Genomic DNA, 21,001 nt, shown 5'->3' with positions numbered 1-21,001 from the left:
GTGGAAAACAAAGTGTCCTTGCTAGTCTAAAAAGCAAGAGTAAGCAGAATTCCAAGAAGAATTCCATAGTATCTTGGAAAGTGCAGTTACTAGGTTAAAGTGACAAAGAGTTAGAAACTATACAGCTACACGTTAAAATCTGTAAAACTACAGATACACACAAAATGCTAAAATCTTTAGGCATCAATATCAGCTTGCAAAAAGCCTTATTGTGTTCAGCAATCCTGAAGGCAGAGGACAAGTTAAGAGGTGCACTGGTGGTGGGGATTATAATAAAACAGACTTTAGAACAATTATTGCTGTTGCTATTTGAGGCCATGCAAAATTTTTAGAAACCTTTAGCCCCGTATTACCTGCAGGTAAAGAGAATGAGGATTTTTTAGCAGGACACAACCACCCTCTTCACACCTCCATCTTCTGTGAGTTCTTTCAGCATTTAAATTTTATGTATTACATAATTCATTCTACTACTTTCTCTAAGGTTACTACAGACAGGCACTAAACAGAACCTATAATGGTAATAAGAAATGTAGGGCAATCAGCCCACATCATTTTAGGAAAAGATGATCTTCAGGAATGCCTGTGTGGCAGTCCAGGAAGTGGAGCTGTAAGGTGCCCAGAATGGCCCCTTAAAAGCAAACCACATTAGGCAAAGCATATCACATTTTTATATGAAAAAAAAAAATCCTGAAAGCAGGGTAAAAAAAAGATTTAACATTACATTTTGAGCAACAAAAACCCTAAGGGGACCACACAATAAGTAAAAAGGCGACATGTATCCCTACCTATTTTCTGGGGAAGAGGTTTTACTGGGTGTCTTCTGCCATCTAGTGACCCAACAAAGGAAAAATTCCAACATTCCCGTGGTGGTGCGTGAAATCAAAATAAAGGCGATCAAAATTAACAGGTTACAGAAAGCAAGATGGGAAGAGTGCTTCTGATCATTCATAGAATGATCAGAGTAAAAAAGGATGAAGGGAGGGAAGCAAGATGCATGGGAATTCAACAGCTACCTGGGAAAGGAAGTCAGTCTGGGCTCTGCTGTGGTTCTGTTACGGCAGTTAAGTAGCATAGGGGGCAAAGTGATTGTTATGGGGAGATCTCTTGCTTTTCCTACATCTGGTTTCAGGTGAATCCAGGTCCCATAATCACTTATGAATGGAAAATGTGCATAGTACAGAGGGTACCTTAGCTGACTTCAGCTGAGCAGTCTGCAAGAATAGCACATAGCCGCAAGGATCAGTTCCTTTTCTGAAACGCCTGAGCATGGTTGTTCAAAAAACTGTTCAGGGTGAATGTCTTCCATGTGGTATTCCTGGACTGAAAATAGAGAAAGTCTTTTTTTAGTGGCTCTTTGGGGAAATACCTTTAACAAAAAAAAAGTATTCCAAATAAAGACACAAGATACTTCAGACTTTTCTTATGTAATAATTATTGTAATATGGCCACATAGCCAGCTAGAGTCAAATGACAGTTTTGTAAGACAATTTCTGTCAGCAGTTAATGAAACTTGGATTATTTAGGGCTATGAAAAAGGTGGAAGACAGGTGAGATTTTGTGATGTAGCTAATTGTTTGGTATGGACACCAAATTTGTGTCCCTGCTGTTGCTTGAGCTAAGATGCTGCAGCAGTCTGAGAGGTTTTCTTCAGAGAGAGGAAATAACACTGGTATGAACCTATCCATGGTCTTGTCTCTGAACCAGAAATAACAGCTGTTAGCTCAGGCAAAGTACCCTGCTGGTGAAATTATCTGTTTCATGTATAAGAGACAGAAACTAAGCGTGTAATATATAGTTTCTCCTTGTTTTCCAGCATAGAGTCAGCCAGATGGATTTCCTAGGTGTATAATCCCACATCTGCAAAATTCCACTCTCATTTCTGATAACAACTTTTGTTTTAACATGACTTACAGCAATACACCCAGGTAACTGCTTCATTTTACAGTCAGGAGCAGAGATGAGAAACTTTCCCAAGTGAATCTGGGGTACAAAACTCACAAGTGGACACAAATTCAGCTTTATTATATTAGGTATAGGGCTATTCTCCCTAACATGGGGATTCCAAACATTGTAATGCAATTGGTGTTGAGGTAGGAACACCTCCCTAGCAAGTGGAAAACAAGTTAACAAGAAAACCCAAATTTGATATTTCTTACCTGTGTTTAATTCTGGTAACAAGCAAGATTTTGCCTATAAAATTTCAAAATTTGCTCATTTCATCTAGACAAATGTGATCCTTAGCTGCCATCTATATTTGCTGTCAGGGAGCAAGCAGATTGTCATGTAGGGTGCTCCCATCTCCCTCATATTTCTAGCCACCTGACATCAAAGGCATCAATCAATATAGCAAAAATGAAATGTGGCAACCATGGCAACACATGTATTCTGATCAATGTCTTATGATGTAATGCACTGGTTGCTACAGTGAATCCCTATGCTGCAGAATACCGTAGCAACAAGAAAATGCTTTGATTTCCCCCCCCCCGTCTAGAAAACCATTAAGATCCAAAGAGTGAACTGGTTTTCACCAGTTACATTTTCTAGTTTTGTATTTTCATGCTTCAGATGCATAGCTTCACAAAGCAAAACAGAAGCTGTACACATACAATACACAATATTTTATGAAGTACTTTCATTGGGGAAACAACTCCTGTCTGATTTATGTTGTCATAAGGGTATGATAACTCCAGCTTCAGTGAAGATCCACCAAGTTTAGACCCACACAAATGAGAAGAGAATTTGATTCAGCCTCTCATATATGAAAGTTTTGTGACCTGATGCTTGTTTTTGTGTTGATACCAGAAAACAGCCTATGGTTGCAGCAGACCTAAATATTTTGTGGGTCTGCTTGAAGAATTGAGATGGTCTCACATGGATGAACTGTGGCCACAATTGTCACACCCCAGCTGCTCCCAGGGCAAATCCAGCTGTGCTGGTGACTGCAAAGAGGGCTGGGTCCCCATGCCATGTACCTCACAAGGACAGGGAGCTTCCCTTGCCCTGCACCAATGCCCTTGACACACATTTGTCTCCTGCAACAGCTGGTGGGGCTGAGGTTCACAGACACCTTCACATCTCTATGGCAATGCTAAGCATTTAATGAAAGCTGTTTGTAGTCAAAATTTGGAAGTCTGTCAGTAATCTACAGACTCAACTTCTAGCACCAATGAATTTATGGCACTGTACAGAGAGAAGCAGACTGACTGCTGCATAGCAAAAAGTTTCAGTCTGTAGAAGAACAGGGATTAATATTCTCTATCCTTGGCATCTTGCCTCATTCTATTAATGACTTTTGTAAGAAACATGTGGTACTTATTTTGGAGAACACTGATTTGGCTTCATAACTTGCTGTGTATAACATGCCTCTTCGACTGTGTCCTTGTTTTGGCTAGGATATTTCTCTTCCCAGCAGGTGATAAAGTGCAGTATTTTGGATTTAGGATGAAAATTATATTGATAACACACTGATGTTTAAGTTGTTTTTAAGAAGTGCTTACCCCAAGTCAAGGACTTTAGCTTCTCTTATCACCCCAACAGTGAAGAGGCTGGGAGGGAGCACAAGAATTTGGAAGAAAACAGTCCTGGTTCCAGACAGGAGAGAGTTCATTTTTGCTGTAGCCAGGAGAGGGTGTGTCCAGGACCTGGTGGTTACTCTATACCAACTTACTCTGTGTACCACCTCCTTATTTTATACCACCTCACATGACTGCAGAGGGACAGAGGAAGGGAGTCTCTGCTGAGGTGTTGAGTAAGTGTGGGAGTAAGTGAGGAGCAGTAGGGTAATGCTGATTTCCACACAGAGGGAAAAGTTGGGTGGTTCTGCTTCTGACACTGACGGAGCAGTTGGGGTAGTATACCTGCATGCAGGTTGAGCTCTGTAGTAATGGTATTTTTGCACGGGAATCACTCCCTCCTTTCGTACATTTTTGCTCTTCATATTGCTGCTGTTACTGTTTGTTTTCTTATCTCATTGCTGTTTCCGTAAGTTGCTTTTATCTCAACTGTGATCTTCACCTTTTGTGCCTCCAATTCTCTTCAGCCACTAACAGGGAGAAGGGGAAATTTGTGGAGGAGAAGCAGGAGGGGAAGCAAGCAATTTGTGGTGTGCTTTGGAGGGTCTCAGTGAGAGCACTACATTGAGGAGTACCATTCCTGAACCATGAGCCACACACAGAGCCAGAAGAACTGACTCAAGCTGTTTGAAAGGTTATTCCATGTCATATGGTGTCAGGCTCAGTTTACAAACTGGGGGGAAGGCTGGCTGGGGGCTGCAGGCTAGGGACTGAGTAGCCACTAGTCAGTGGATAGAAAACAATTGCCTTATGTGCTACTTCTTCTGTATTACTTCTTCTTCTTCTTCTTCTTCTTCTTCTTCTTCTTCTTCTTCTTCTTCTTCTTCTTCTTCTTCTTCTTCTTCTTCTTACTGCCTAAAGCTGTCTTTACCTCAACCCACAATTTTTACCTTTTTTTGCTTTGAATTCTCTTCCCTGTCCCAGGTAGCAGCAAAGAATGAACAGGTGACTGCGTGTTGTTTAGCTGCCTGCCAGTTAAATCACAACATATAGTCAACTACTCACTTGTTCAAAAAGGTACATAGGTTGCAATGGCTGCTGTGATATGTGGAATTGGAAAAAGGTTGTTTCTAAAATGTCCTTGTTTTTTCCATCTTCCCCTTATCTTAGCCAATTAAAATAGAAATATTCATGTTACCTGCCAGACATCCTTAATTTACATATTTCAGTACTTTTCTAAATTGGGTCGAGAGAGAACTCAGTCTTACTTTAAGGGTAATTTTCATTGATGGTACATGTTCTGAGCATGATAAAGGCTATACAGTAGATTTCCTGGAACTGTTGCACACAAAACTGCGTAAGTTTTCCTGGAATTATTACCAGTGACTTTTAGTGACTAACATCCTGTGAAAGCTACAGCACAAAGCTATTAGGTATGTACTGACATCCAGTGGGTAGCTTGTGAGGGTGAGAAATTGAGTCATGACACTAATGCTTTATTCACTTGTCACCTTCATTAGTTCCATCCTATTGTGCACTGCCATTCTGATAATTTTAAAGGAAGCTAAACTCCTTTTTTGCAAGACCTTTGAAACAGAGCTACCTCCACATAGACTTCATTATTTATGAATTGACAAAATATTTATTTCCATCTTAGAGCCTACAGATGTAGTGTGTGTGCTGGGTTTGTGAGGCCAGGTTTGGGTAGTGGAGGAGGAGAGGGAAGTATGCTACAGGGTGGCTTCTTTGAGAAATTACTGGAAGCTTCCTTCATGTCCAATGGAGCCAATGCCAGCTGGCTCAGAGATGGACTTGCCACTGGCCAAAGCCAAGCCCATCAATGACAGTGGTAGTGCCTCTGTGATAACTATCTAAGAGATGGGAAAGAATCTCAAACAGATGAGATTCTTCTCCCAGGCGAAAGAGAAGAATGAGCAAATGAGAGGATAAGTCTCCCAGGTGAGTGGAGAAGAAGGGCCAGGAGCTGGTCCAGATAGAGAGCTGAGATTCCCCTGCAGGCCATGGTGCAGCGCAGAGTGAGGCAGCTGTGCCCCTGCAGCCCAGGGATGTCCGTGGGAATGCAGAGATCCACCTGCAGCTTGCAGAAAAGACCCACCCAAGACCAAGTGGATGCTCAAAGGAAGCTGTGATCCTGTGGGAAGCCCATATTGGAGGGCTCCTGGCAAGATCCATGGCCCCATGGAAAGAGGAGTTGATGCTGGAGCAGGGTCCTGGTAGGTATGTGGAGAGAGGAACCCACACTGGAGCAGGTTTGCTGACAGGACATATGATCCTGTTGTTGGGGACTAACAATGAAACAGCCTGTTCCTGAAGGGCTGCACCCCATGGAAGAGACACATGCTAGAGCAGTTAATGAAAAACTGCAGCCCATGGAAGGACTCAAAGGACTCACATTGGAGAAGTTTGTGGAGGATTGTCTGCTATAGTAGGGATTCCACAGTGGAACAGGGGAGGACTGTGAGGATTCCTCTTCCTGAAGGAGAAAGGGTAGAGACATGTGATGAACTCACCACAATCCCAATTCTTCATTACTGTGGGCTGCTGGGTGGTGGGGATGGAGGCAGAGAAAATCATGAGTAAAACTGATCACAAGGCACAGAGGGAGGTCAGGGAGAGTGTTTTTAAGATTTGGTTTTGTTTCTCTGTATCCTACTCTGAACTGATCAATAAACTAAATTAATCTTCCCCAAGAGGAGTCAGTTTTGCCTATGATGGTACTTGGTGAGTGATCTCTCCCTGTCCTTATTTCAAGCCATAGACCTTTCATCGGATATTCTTTCACCTGTACAGCAGAAGAGAAGAATAGAGCAACTTTAGTGGCACCTGGCATCCATCTCACCACAAGGTCAACCCATCACATGTGCTAGCAAGCATTTGATTAAATCAAATGTTTCTTTTGAGGTCCGTGATGCAGATTTGTTGCTGCTGGTATTGTCAGAAATGTGTTCCTGGGCACTGATAGTTCAGGGTCCAAGCTGCCGGGGTAACTTCAGGCTGGTGAACTGCACTATTCTGCTTTTTTTGTTGAGAGAAACACAAAGAGTTCTACACTGGACTCCTAGCACCATCAGGACAAAGAGAAAATAGTCACCAGAACACATGATGGTACTTGGTAGCAATTCCCTCCTGCTTTCACTGCTGTTTTTGCTACACTTAAGATGTAATGTCCCACATATATTGTCTTTAGATCAAGCCATCATCAAACCAGGTGGGCAATCTCTTTGAGCAGGTGTAGAGAACTATCATATATATTCTGCAAAAATTGCCTTCCATCTAATCCATCTATAGAGGAGTCTTAAAAAGGAAAACACCACACCTCTTCTGTGGGAGGAAGGCTTCAGCTCTATGAAAAGCTTTTTTAGCAGTTTATACACGATTGTATTTACTAGCCCAAGCAGCCCTTTTACCCAGCATACAATTGTGAAATGAAAAGAGCAGCCATTTCAAAAGACTGATATTAAGTAGGGCATGGTAGGGAGTAGCAAAGAAGAGTGCCCGTGATGGTTTGTAAAGAGAGCACATGGGGTGTGCTCTTTTTGATAGCGAGAACTAATGTTTCTGATGAATTTTCCTTGAAATAATATGTTACTTGGCTTCAGACTCTAAACTTACTTGAAATCCAAACTCTGCTCTAACCAGCATGCTGGATAAAACTCATGGACGAAATCCATGCATTTTCTTTAGGATGGATTCACATTAAATATATGAGCATATATCTGTCCTAATCAGCATTATCAGCATCCTTTAAAACCACTGAAAATTAAGGATGACATTCCTAGGTGGATGAGGCCAAATAAAAACACCTAACAATATAAAACCAGAGATAAAAAAAATCACAAGTAGTAGCAATGCTGACATTTATAACTTTTCTGGGGATTAAGTTAATAAACTGAGCTTTACAGGAAACTAGCACTTTCATAGCAAGTTCAAATAAATACCCCCTGGAAATAACTGTACTGGCAGCTGTCTTAAGTTAATGAACTTGGATTTCCTGGAAAAGATTCTGCAGTAATTAATGGAAGCTCGAAAAATTAGTAATTGCTTTTCCTGAATAGACCATCTGCACAATTTTTATTTGCAGAATGTGTCAGAATTTTCCGATGTTCCTGTAATTTAGTTCTGACCTTTATTCCCAAGCCTTTAGCATTAACAACATCATAGGCTAGTAATCACTCTCTCTCCCTACCTCTGCACAGAACTTACCAGTTTTTGAGTCCATGAAAGTTCTGAAGCTTAAAATCATAACACACTTTCTTCTTCAAAGGGATCCTGTGGAGGTGTCCTACATTAAGCTTCCTTGACAGGGAATAGTCATGGTATGGACCTGATTTTTCCTGCATTTGACAGAGGTCAAATGTGTATAAAAGTTCCTTGTTGGTGACTTCATGATCAATTTTCACAATGGTTAAAAACATAGATTTAAAAGAATTAATATAGGAAACTTGGAGGCTGGACATTTTCATTCATATGAGTTAACTGTAAAGAGTGACCAACTTCCTGCACTCTCCTGTGGGCAGAAGGAGGACTGTGGCAGGGTTGCTAGTTCCTAGTGGCCAAGCTGATGAGGTAGAACAGGTCTGCAGCTCAGTTCATGTGCAGCTATAGCTACCTAGGTATTGGTAGGAATATATATATATATATGTATATATCTATATATGTGGATGTATAGAATTATGTCTGCACAAAATGCAGATCTCTCTGCAGAAAAGTAATTTCTCTGCATTTTCTTTTGCAGAAAAGTAATTTCTCTTCATGCAGTAAAGACTTCTTTGCCATCAAAAAGGGCAGAAATAGTATTAGAAATTGATGGTAACTCTGAATATTATTTCTAGTTCATAGCTATCTGTAAGTGGCAGCCAAATCTTCTGAATCTGACTTTCTTCATGCTTATAGCAATTTAATCTGGCAAATTACTTAGTTTTGGGGTAGAAATAAAAGCAGGAGACTCAGAAATGTTCTTCTATTCTGTTTTATAGTGGGAGAAGAGTTCTGCAGCAAGAGGTGCCTTCCATTTATGCCAGTTTAATTTATAAATAATTCCAGCCAAGTAGAGGAATTGGGCTGGTAAGAGATGAAAAATAAAGATTGCATGGGGGAAATTTACACTCATTGTAGTAAAGCAATTTTTTTATTTCCTCTCTTCCAATGAACACAGTTCTTATTTATGATCAATCCTGTCAAAAAGATTCAAACTTAACCTAAGTGCAATGAAAAGCAGGTTGACTGAGTATTTGGCAACACACTTTCCAGGAATTGAGACTGTAGTTTCCTCTGGGAAAGATCTCCTCCGAATGATTTGCACTGGGGGAGAAATAAAGCAGATATCAGATAAAACTCCTTTTCACAGAATCACAGAATTTTGTCATGAGAATCTCTCTCTGCAGTATATGTATGTACACACACACACACATACATGGCAACACACACTTTCTCCAAAGCAACTTTAGATGTGTTAAAATTTTCCTGAGAAACAAAATAGAGAGAAGACTTTCCCAACTCCAGCCAAGTGCCACATCCAGATGTTCTGCCTTTCTATCAGAATAACTTTTGGTTTTTTGTAGCAAGTCCTCATGCCTCTGGTACATCTACCTAGATAACTGAAATGATTGAGTCCTTCATTTCCCTATTCAATATTTTTACATTTTCAAAGCATCTGCTTAACACTGATTCTGCTAAAAATAGAGCAGGTTCTTGTCTTTGTAGCAACATGGTAGACCTGAAATTAGTGTTATGAGGAAAAGCTGTAGTAATGAAGAAATAACAATGATTGAATGTACCCAGACATGATATCTGTTGTGTGAGTTCTTCTATTTTCAATAGCAAGAAAAAAGGATGAATTAAGAGCATTTATTTCTAAAGTAATTAGTTTTGAAAATAGAAAAAAAAAGGAGAAAAAAGAAAAAAAGGAAGCATACTAGGACAATTTGAAAGGTTCTTGCCATAACCTAAATACATAGACCTTTGGTTCTTTGTGAGATAGTGCTAGGTATATCTGAATATATTCCTTTTTTAGTATCAGTATTTCTTTCTTCTCTGCCTTGGATAGAGAGTTGTGAAATACAATTTATCTTGAAATATTTTTCTACTTTAAATGCATGTAAAGTTTTCAACATAAACAAGCCTGATTATTATTATTATCTTTAGTCACACTATAGACAGAAGAGGGAAGGAAGGGAAAGGCTCCTGACTTTTTTTCAGCTATTGCTAACCTCAAATACTAGGTTAACTTTATATTAGTTCAAATATTTGATTTATTTTCTTGTTAGTATTTGAGATAAACCAAGAATCATCGAGGGCCAACTCCTGGCCCTGCACAGAGCATAATCTCCAAGAGTCTGAGAGCATTGTCCAAATGCTCCTTGAACTCCGTCAGGCTGGTGCTGTGACCGTTTCACTGGGGATCCTGTTCTGTGCCCAAACACCCTCTGGGGGAAGAATCTCTTTCTAATACTCAACCTAACCCTCCCCTGACACAGCTTCAGGCCATTCCCTCAGGTCCTGTAACTGGTCACGCCAAAGAGGAGAGATCAGTGCTTGACCCTCCTCTCATGAGGAAAAAATTTCAAAATTCAAAGATATTTTGAATTTTCTATTGATTCTGCAGGTGTTTGTCATGCAATGGAAAAATGCCCCAGAAGAGGAAGACAATTCAAAAGCACTAAAATAGCCATTCCTCTAAAAGATACTAATTCACTGAAAGCAGATGCCAAAGAAAAAAAGCCAAATACAAAAAATAAAAATAACATTAGGTTTTCAGAGAAGATATGAGCTTCCTAAATTTTACTCCCAGAGGATAAAGGGTTCTCAATACCTGGTCAAGAGTTGCTGGCAGCATTCAACTAGCTCTGTGCTGTTGGCAGGGAAATCTGTGAAGTTGGAAGCATTTCCTAACAAGATGTGGCAAGGAACTTCCAGACTAGGGACAGTCAGCATTCCTGTGAAGTAAGTTACAATTTTCTTAATGAATAATGAAGAGGAAGATAAGATTTGAGAATGTGAGTCATGAAGCCATGATCAAAAAAACCATTCTGTCTGACGCAAAATCACCATTTGAGGCGGTTATGTAAAGGTACAAGGTCAAAACCTTTGAACTGCAGGACTTCTAATCTGAATCATTTTTAAAAACAGAATTAAGTAGCAACCATAACAATTTATCTACTTTTTATATGTAGGAATTAAAGTTCAGCAATGGATACACACTTGGATACATTTTGGTTTTCTGCCTCCTTTAATGATATTAATATTGTGTAGTAATGCCTTTCTCATTGCTGGGTCAGTGTGTTTTCATTAACTAAGATGAAGCTATGCTGCATTTATAGAACTGCAAGTAAATACAGAACTTCTTATTTTGTTTTAAATTGAGTTTGCTTTGCTACATATTCTTTAAAATTTCCTACTAATACTAATGTCATCAGTATGTCACTGGAATAATGGAAACACAAAAGTATGAAAGTGATAGCTCCATCTATATGTAATGTTGTAGAACTTGGACATGTTTTTAATACATTCTTATCTTAACTGGGATAATAGAAATTGCTTGGCTTTTCTACTTTCTCCTGAGCATAAGAAAAGCATTTGCCATGGCAGGAGTGGGTGGAATGCAATTTTCATTCCAAAGCAGATTCTATTATTTTAGAGAGATTTTCTCAGTGGCTGTTCACAATATTATTCTTAAGATCAGTATTGTGAAATGACATATTTTAGTAGAGCTTCCTGGTTCCTCAGTTATGCAGAGTAGTGTCATGTATTAAAATATTATGGACAGCTATGAGACTAATGTTATTTCAAGTTTGTTCTGTAGCCTTCAGAAAATAGTGTGGGCTCATCTTTAAAATCTGTATGTTTCTGTTGCTACCATGAACACCAAGGCATAGAGAAGTTTGGGTAGAAACGGACATAGTGGTTTTAGCTACATAAAATACCAAGATCTTTCTTCACTGTTGAAATATGACCTTTAACCTTTAACCTTCATCATTCCATGTCATACTAATTTTGTATATCACACGCTCAGGAAAGAGAGCTGGAAAAGGGATTGTGAAATACTGAGAATAAATTTAATTTAATCTAATTAATCTAATTAATTTAATTTAATCTAATTTAATTTAATCTACTGAAACATATCAATGAATTAATCTTCTGAATAATTACTTTGTTCTTTTTAATTTACTCCCTTAAATGTCTGTTGCATTGTGACTTTTCACTCAAATTAAAGCTGAAGTTTTGAAAATAATGATCAGCTGTGGAGTCCCATTTTAGGACCATTTCACAAGCCTAAGTGCTCTGTGAAAATATTATCCCCTCAAAATATTGACTTAACATTATGACAAAGAGTTGTTCTCCTTTGTTACTCTTTTACACTCTTTCATTCCATTTTCCTGTTTCTTTTCCAAATTTAGTTCAAAACTTTCCAAAATTGGTTCTCTATTCCTGTATCTAGTGGTGCAGAGGAGGGATTGCAATTCATCTACAAATCGCTTTGTTTATAAGTCACATGTTCTGCACAAATAAATAAATCAACAAAAACCCACAAAACAACAACAACAAAGACCAACAAAAAACCCAAAAACTCCCCCATTAAAACACCATACCCCTCTCCTAAAAACACAGACATAATAGAAGAACTGAAACATTTACATATTTTCAAATTCTAGTTTTCAAGAAACTTTTGTCTCATATCAACTTTTAATCCTGCCAAGCAAAAAAAAAACTTGTGTCTGAGTAACTGAGGCAGCCTAGGAGGATATAGCATGGTGCTGGTGCAGTGCCCCATGGTGGTCACTGGCCATAGGGGACACCAAACCTGAGCACTGTACCTGCCACACAGGCCGTCATGAAACAGGCCACCGTTCCTGCAATCATCGCTCTGAAAGCACCGTCAGCTATTTCCTTCTTTTTTGAGGGAGCAATGCTTGCTAGAAGAAATACAAAGCATATGTCAAACAGAAATACATATAAGGAAGGTGAATCTACCAGCTTCTGCCCCTGCAGGAGTAATTTTCCACCCAGCAGTTTAAACTAAGGGAAACATGGAGGAAAAATGGGACATTTTTTAGTGGGTTCTTTGAAGGCCAAGTGCCAGTGTTGGTTCTCCCTGTTAAGAGGATTGCTTATATTCAAAATGGTAACTTTTGTTTTCTTTGGCAGTTTGCATGTCAGTGCTGGATGATTGCACCCTTCAGAAGAGTCTGGCCCCATAGCTGGGTTTTGTTGCTCTACACTGCCCCACTGCTGAGCCCACTGTGGCTCCAGGGCAAAGATGACTGCCAGCAATTCTGGCTGCCTGGTGAGGAACTCAGATGGTTTTTCAATTTTTCTTTTTCCGCTGAGATTTGAAAACCTCCTTTAAAAATTCTTTCCCTGTAAGCTTACTGCATATATGTGATATTTTTACAGAAAATAACCAAATTAATCTGTCACACCAGCATGCTATTGAGTTGACCTGCTCCTCCTGAAGCTCATGGGCAGTAGTGGCTCAGGTTCGTGTTTGAGGTCTAAAGAGGGAAGGCTATGAGAAGGGCTTGGTTCCTTCCCCTTGTGTTCAGCGCCTCTCCCAGTACTTCCCACCAAATCCTGTACCCCCCCCTCTGGGTGCCCTTACATTCACAATTGAGGGCTAGGTTTTGGCAGAGCAACTGCTCAGTCCCTAATGCTGCTAAGCTTCACCCCCAGCCTTTTCCTTTTGGTGCTTTCTTTGGGATTTGCTTAACAAATTGTCTGTGAGAGTGGTTCTTACTCAGGCCTCCTATTACTAGTCCCAGGGAGCCGAAGTTGGCAAATCCACAGAGAGCATAGGTGGCAATGACTTCAGAGCGAACCTGAAAAACAAAGACACATCCTCTGAGTGGTTTGAAACAGTTAATTGTAATTTAAAGGTGTAAAAACATGGCACTGTGGCTCTGAGTACAAAAATAACTGTTTTGCTTGGTTGCTGCCCAAGGTGTGGCTTTCAGAAAGGTAGACTTGTTCCCTTGTTGAATGTCACAGGCTTTGATACCCACTACCCATGTGAGGGCTGACAAACTATGCAATGATTTTATCTTTCACATATATTGTTGTGCCTTTTTGAAGTGAGTAGTAGTAATTAAAGACAAAAAATCTTATCTTACTAGTGGCAATTTAACTGCTATTTTCTGAAAGCATGAGTCAGAGAGCAATAACTCAACTTGTTTTTCACAGCTGGATGCCTCTATAAAACTCTTTTGAAACCTCAAGTTTTGGTATGCATCCCTGAATTCTTTGACCCTGAAGAAGCAGAGGGCTCTGTACAAAGCTACTTTGTGCATTCTCCACCCCGTGCAAAGAAGACAAATTTGTCTCCTAGGAAGCGCGTGTTGACAGGCAGAGACTGACATTATGAATTTGGAATCCCCATTAACAGCTTATTTCTGTACTGACTTCTGCCACTTTTCTCCCCTTGGGTAACACCAACTAAGCCTGTACCTCAGAGTAGATACAAGGTTGGCCTTTGCCTCCAGGGAGGGACCCTTCACAGGACACAAAACGGTCCTTTAGGTGAAATCAGGAGGCTTGCAAGGTTTGCCTACAAACCTTGCAAGCCTTTAGATAAATGTAGTTCAGACATTTTGAGAAAGGAGGCAACATATCTCAGCAAATGGATTTTTGTCCCCCTGGCAACTCCGAATTCCTATTTACTGTGGTTTAGGTTAAAATGAGTGAGTGTTCTAGCAGGTTTCCTGTTTATTAGAAGTTCCTCTGGTTTAATTCCTCTTTTATGAACACCAATTTGTAGATACTTTCAATCAATCTCCACAAATGCAGGAAAATGTTTTTCAAGTACCCACTCTACCAGCTTTTCCTAGAAAAAGCTCTGTGTACCCTGCTTTCATTTGCACTCTCCTAGCTCTGAAAACAGGAAGCCATGTAATTAATGACTCAGGTGAAGACACTTGTTTGCTCAGTCTGAGAGAATATCTGTGTGTGAATGAATTAGAGAGCTCTGAAACTGAAGGGAAATTAAAAACAGATGCCAAGCACACCTTCACCTGAACTGTTGTGCTCTAATTATAATGGTTTTCAGCCAATTTTTACCAGAATTACAATTGTTTATGTTTCTCAGACCTTTTCACTATGGAAGTTAATACAGCTCCTTATAGGTATTAGAAGTGAATGTGAAAGTCCTATATGACATCTTATGCAGGAAAAAAAAAAGTTAAATAGAGTTCCTAAGATCTGTGTTTTGAGGCTGCATTCCATACTAAAATAAACCCTTATTCACTCATGCAGGAATTCAGTGTCATTCATTTAGTACAAGGAAGCACAGTTATAGCAGGGCACATCAAAGATCATTCTAGCCCAGAGTTCTATTGCCAGGAATTCCAGGAACACTGGTAATGGATGCTCAGACAAGGATGTGAACATTGATCGGACTGCCTGGCTTTCTACCTCCACGTGTGAATTATCTTCTGGTAATCGGGAATGCAAATGATCAGGAATTTGTTTTTGGTTTTTAATATAAAAGATGTCCACAGCATCCCATCTGATTCAAAGAATCATGTAAGTGCTGTACAAAATACTTTCTGATCTAAAGGGTTTCTCTACAGTGACAATCTGTCTTGGTTTAAGAAAGAAGGGTCAATGGATGTGTAAAGTTGGATATCATGGTTTTTGTTGCCTGTGCTTGAGACGAATTCAGCATGGGCCATGTGTGTGAATGCCAGATAGTAGAGCAGTCATGTCCACAAAGGTCAGCTTTGATCACTGAATGACCTTTGGCCCCATGCACACATGCAAGATGCCCTTAGCATTGCCTATCTCAGTGTGCTGTAGTAGGAGCTACATGTCTGTTGGGTAAACTGTGAATGAGAGGTGGGACAAGGCTGGAAAGTTTGATTGAGACAGACTGGTTGGACTCAGTGTTGCAAGGGAGGTGTATGGCATGTACTACATGTCTTTTATTACCGCCCTCTGCAGAGGGAACAATAGCCTACAGCAAAGGTGTGCCAGTAATGCCACCTGGTAGAGCTTACTGGATGCCTCTCTTCAAGTTTAATGCTTGGACAAACCTCTGAGGGCAGGAGGATCCTCGGGTTCTTCCTCAGGGTTTTCTTGGGAGAGTAGCTCATAGAGAAGTATTGAGAATCAGGTAAGAAGAAACTTGCCTTGAAGACAGCCTCTGTCTTAAGAGTGGTGTCCTGTGGGACACTGCATGTTCCCTAAACCCACGCCCTTCTGTCTCTATGCTTGTTCAAGACAGTTAGGGCAATGAGAGTCACAGCAACTGCACAGAGCAATGCTGCACTTTCATAAATTAACTGTGTTGCTCAAAGACATACCTTAGAGTAATATGCAACCATTTGATGCCCATATTAAATAATAAGTCGTTTCAACGTTGAAGTATTTGATCAAATAAATCTGTAGGACAGAAAAATGTTACTTACTGTCATATACTGTTTCACACCATTAATGTACATGCTTCCACCCTTTTCTCGGTTTTGAATCAGTTTTGAAAGGCGCTCATAAGCCAAAAATTCATTGAAGAAAGTTTTGTAACCTAGTAGTCCACCGACAATGAAACTGTCTTCCCAGTCTACTCCCATCATGAAAGAGAATGGCATGAAGACATAAGCACAAATGTTCTGCAGAATGTATAAGAAAAAGCAGGTCGAAATAAATGTCAGAAAGCAATATCAGACAGTAACTTTTCTAAACTTAAAATAAGGAAGGTTTTATTTTAGCAGAGGAAAATTGGCCTTCAATTTTTGCTGCCATGAACTCTGGGAGAGTTTTTAATTGTCAGGCATGCTTGAGTACCTTTTAAAACATTAATCAAGACTCTAGATATAACAAAATATTTATATGTCCCTAATTTTATATGTAAAATAAAACAAAGGTTTCTGTGCCAGCTTTTCACTCAATAATGGCTTCAAATTGGACACAGTGTTTGACAAAAAGAAGGAAGATTGAACTAAAAGGAGAACTGAGGATTCCAATTCTTCTGCTAGATTAAATCAAATGTGTTAATGAACACGCCTAATTATCAGGTTATTGGACTCCAACTGCTGTAAACAAAAGAGTTGTCTCTGCATAAAAGCTGTGCATCTGACACAATTAAAGCTGTACCTATTTTTCCCTGGCATTATAAGATTTATGCAAATTGAAAAAGTAATCCCATATCACAGCATAGCTAGTTTCTATATGAGAGAAAATAGCTCCAACTGTGAAAGGTTTTGGTCAGATTGTGGTCAGAGAATGTAATGGAGGTCTTAAAGCAGTTACTATTTCTGGCTGGTTTCTCTGCTCAGAGAAAGTTATGCATTAGTGTCTCCCAAGGGAAAATTGACTGCATGCATCATGTCTGTGTGTCTCAATTCCTCGTGGACTATCTGCCTGTCCAAATCTTACACCACCCAGCAGTTATGAAAATACCAGCCCCTGCACGAGTATGCCTAAGGCATGTGTACTTGTGACTCTCCTCAGCTGTGGGTATCTGGGGTGCAGTGAGAGACCTCTGAAAGATTAGCAGGGTAATAACTTAGTGATGCTGAAGCCATATCTGTTATGAGTGGCCATTCACTTCAGCAGCACCTTTAACACAAGTAATATCTGTGTTTCTCCCAGGGCTTTTATTAGGGTCTTGCAAAAAAAAAGGGCCATAACCACTGAAACTAGGTGATTGCATTGGGTCAAAAATGACATATTGACCTAGGTTCAAACATTTGCTCTGTTGAGTGATTTGGGTATGGTTTCACTTTGTAATTGTATTGAGAACAAACTGATATGAAGTAAGTCTGGTTTCAGGCAAGTCTGGTCTTTCCCCAGTGTCCCCATATAAGTGAACACAGCAAGCATTAAGGGATTGATGGGACCTTTTGAAGATAAAGGCACTTTTATGTTTAGCTGCAGGAGATGTTAATGGCTTGGCAAGCATGTAGTTGACAGATGTGCAGCACTGCCAAGTCAGAGGAGGCAGGTGCTAGCCTGCTCTGTATAAACATACCCTGGGAGTTAGCAAGAACACCACAGAGGGAAACAGCAGGTGGACTAATAGAAACAGAAATACTTAAATGGCAACAATTTTACTTTAACTGTTAAGAAATTGTTCAGAACATGCAAATAAAAGATGGATTTAGATCATGTTAAAATACAAAATGAGTACAAGAAACAACAACATACAAACCACACAAGCACTTAAATTTGAGAAACACAAATTATGCATGTATGTCAGCTACATGAATAACCTGGAGATCATACCTCAAAGGTCAGCTGTGGATAGTCAAACAAGTTGCCCACCCAAGAAAGGGCTGAGTCAAAGAAGCTCAGCAGGGCAAGGAAGGAGATCACGCTCACGGCGATGTTTGCTACCAGCCCGATGGAGGTAGAGGCACCCTGGCTGGCTGCTTCTAGCAGATTCTTTGATTCACTTTGCCAAGGAAGAGAAAACCAGAGTGTGAACATCTTTAAATTCAAGAACAAATAACAGAACTAAAACATACACGCACTTGATTAGAATTCTAGTACTAAAGCCATCTGTACACTCATAGAGAAAATAATGAAGAGGAATGATGATGTGAAGTAGGCTTTTCCTGTCAATCCTCATGGCAGACACTTGAAGCATATGCTTGTGGTGCCCTGAGGACGAATTGTGGTACATTCAGGGTTGAGCAAGATCTCAAAACTGTAGCACTGCTCATACCAGGCAATGGACACTGCTCTTCTCCCACACAGCCCTTGCAGAAATGCTTGGGTCATTCAGAAGCAGATCCTTAGAAGCCTTTTTGCTTTGCCTGTCATTGCCAAGAGAAGTGTGCCTGCAGATGGGCAAAATATTTGCTGCTGTTGTGAAATTATTGCTTTGTCTTTGCTTTTTACATGTTTGCATTTGCAGATTCATTACAGAAAAAAGACAACATTACAAAAGGGAAAACCTCCTGGCAGGTCACCTCAAGTAGGCATTTCCCTCTTTCTTTGGAGTTTACAGTTTGGCCCAGGTCCTTGGCATATATATGGGGCACACTCATCTGAATTCATAAATCAACCATTTGCAGCATTTAGTCTTTAATTAATTTCTTGCTTGAACATCTACCACATAATGCTCGTAAAATTTATGTGTGAGCAGTTATTATCCAGACCTCATTTTTGCAGTGGTATTAACTAGTACCTAGATCAGCTTACCTTTTTGCCATTTGTATGCCACTCCTCAGAGTTACCAGGGGCTTTTCAGTTTCAGGCCAGAATAATTTGGAGACAGCTAATGATGCTGGCGCTGACATAACAGAAGCAGTCAGTAGGTGGGAGGAGGAAACCTAGAATTCCAGGGGAAAGAAAGTATTCCATGATAACCATGGTATGCACAAACACGTAGGAATGCAATTAATTTTTTTAGTTGTTTGTATGATTTCTCTACAGGATGTCATTAAAAGTTCATATTGCTCATAAGGAAATGAAGAGAATGAGCTGTCAGAAGACCAAGGATTTTTGTGGCTAATTCCTTCAGGGACAAAAAACCCCAAACAGTGGGAATGATTGAGGGATAGTTTCAAAGCATTGCAGCTGGGTGAAATACTTAAAAGATTTCAATAAACCATTTGTTTTCTAGTTCTTTTCCCCTGTCTTACCCCAAAAGAAATATATGCTCCTAAGACACTTCCAGCAATAGTTGAGAATCCTGCTGTCATGACTGCATGGAGTTCAGATTTGGTGATATATGGTAAGTAGGGCCGTACCAGGAGAGGAGACTCTGTCTGGAAGTGAAAAACAAGCACCAAATTAAGAAATCCTTAATAAAAGCCCAAATATTTTTTTTATTAAGGGCAGAAAAATGAGTGTCTGAATCATACTTTCTTGCGTATCTTTGACTAAGTTAATCCTAGTGCTAGCAAGTACTCCAATTTCAATAGACTGGGGCTTTTTTATCCCAAGAAAGAGAATGTCTGAAGACAATTCTGGCTGGTTCATTCTGCTGTCTCCCTAAAAAGCACAATGAAGCTGCCAAGAAATTCTATTCCAATTCTGAGTGACTTAGGGACAGCCACAGGTCTGAGCACAGATAAGGCTGTTAGTCAAGTGAAACACGCTCGTCTGGCATGTGTGTGAGCACATCCTGGAGGCACTGTCATGCAATGTTGCCATTCTAAATCTTGAAGCAGTGTGATGTGGTGATGCACCACTGCTAAATATCATGTTAATAGTGCATTTGGGCCTGGATGTTAATTGTTGATTTTCTACATTTCTTCTAAGCTTGGGACAGACATTATTGTAAATGTGGGTTTAATACATTTCCCATTAAAGCGGACTGTTGGATGCTGACCACTCTTTTTGTGAACAAGGCCTTATACTGCTAGCCCTGGACCTTAGTTTTCCTCATTGCCTCTCTCTCCTGCCCTTGCCTGCTTTGTGTGCCATCTCTTCATATCGCTTGCCTTTTCAACCAAAAAACCCCCTGAAATTGTTATTTGTTCATAGCTTTGGAGTAGTCTAGCAGGGAGATCTATCATCTACATTTATGCTTGAACTTCTCTTGGGAAAACATATTGCTTCCCAAAGCCTTTCCACTGTGCATCACTGCCAATATATGAACATACTGCAATTTTGGAAACCGATCATCAGACTTGATGTAGTGGAACCCTAGCTTTGAAAGAGATTGTTTTTCTTAATACAAAACTGTTCAATGAGCAGCATTATTTCCCTAAATTTTGTAATATTGTTACATGTTAGCATGTTTCTGTGTGCTCCAGCTCACCTGTCCCACAAATATATTACCCGCAGCTACCAGAGACTCAACAGGAGTTGTTCCCATGAAGACATGCATTATCCAACCAACCTAAAATGATTTTAAAAAAAGAAACAAAAATTTGTTCTGCCTGTTCCATGCCTTTGTCCAGTTAACCATATCAATCTAAGAGTTCAGAAACATGTTACAATACTTTCCCAGTTAATGATTTCAGCTTAAAGGTACAGCACATTCATGTAATTGGTACATGCTAAAAGAAGACAAAAGAGAAGTAATTTAACAGAACTGAAAGTACTCCAGGCTCCTCTGGGCATAAAAATGTTAAACTAAATTAAACAAAGCAGATATTTTGATGTGTTCTTATTACTTATATTCTTGTCCAAAAATACTTGGATCATATGAAAGGAAAAAATGTGAAACTTAGATTAAGGCTAAAAATGCCTCATTACAATTTTAGCACACTAATGTCAGCTAGGCGATGTTCATGACGCCTTTATAACAATTGTGTGAATGTAAAAGGCAAAGAACTTTTAATTTAAGAATATCTTCAAATTAGGTTTAACTACCACCATAGAGGAAGATCTTTTCCCTCATATGACGGGTTTATTGGACAGAGACGACAGAAAGTGGATTTGATCTTACATTAGTAGAAAGTAGCACAAGACATAGATGCTGACAGAAATGAACACTTAGAGAGTGAGGTGAAGAACCTGCTTTGATCTTATCTATGATAGGAAAGTATATGCAATTGCTACTGAAATACTTAGCATAAATCTAT

General features: G+C 39.7%; 1 protein-coding gene across 1 annotated transcript in view; it reads right to left on the bottom strand.

Moving 5' to 3' along the window:
- Nucleotides 1-8,612: 8,612 nt before the first annotated feature.
- SLC28A3 (solute carrier family 28 member 3) overlaps nt 8,613-21,001 on the bottom strand; it is a 38,103-nt gene continuing 25,714 nt past the window's right edge. The window contains exons 10-18 of the mRNA XM_058823970.1: nt 20,233-20,313; nt 19,109-19,234; nt 18,666-18,796; nt 17,745-17,913; nt 15,932-16,129; nt 13,267-13,348; nt 12,347-12,445; nt 10,345-10,468; nt 8,613-8,834 (exon numbers count right to left, since the gene is read on the bottom strand). Coding sequence (XP_058679953.1) covers nt 8,732-8,834; nt 10,345-10,468; nt 12,347-12,445; nt 13,267-13,348; nt 15,932-16,129; nt 17,745-17,913; nt 18,666-18,796; nt 19,109-19,234; nt 20,233-20,313 — 1,113 coding nt within the window. The 3' untranslated portion in view covers nt 8,613-8,731. The remainder of the gene's footprint in view (nt 8,835-10,344; nt 10,469-12,346; nt 12,446-13,266; nt 13,349-15,931; nt 16,130-17,744; nt 17,914-18,665; nt 18,797-19,108; nt 19,235-20,232; nt 20,314-21,001) is intronic.

The sequence above is a fragment of the Ammospiza caudacuta genome, chromosome Z (genome assembly GCF_027887145.1).
Source record: "Ammospiza caudacuta isolate bAmmCau1 chromosome Z, bAmmCau1.pri, whole genome shotgun sequence".
Classification (NCBI taxonomy): domain Eukaryota; kingdom Metazoa; phylum Chordata; class Aves; order Passeriformes; family Passerellidae; genus Ammospiza; species Ammospiza caudacuta.
This window is presented reverse-complemented; position numbering and strand designations above follow the sequence as displayed.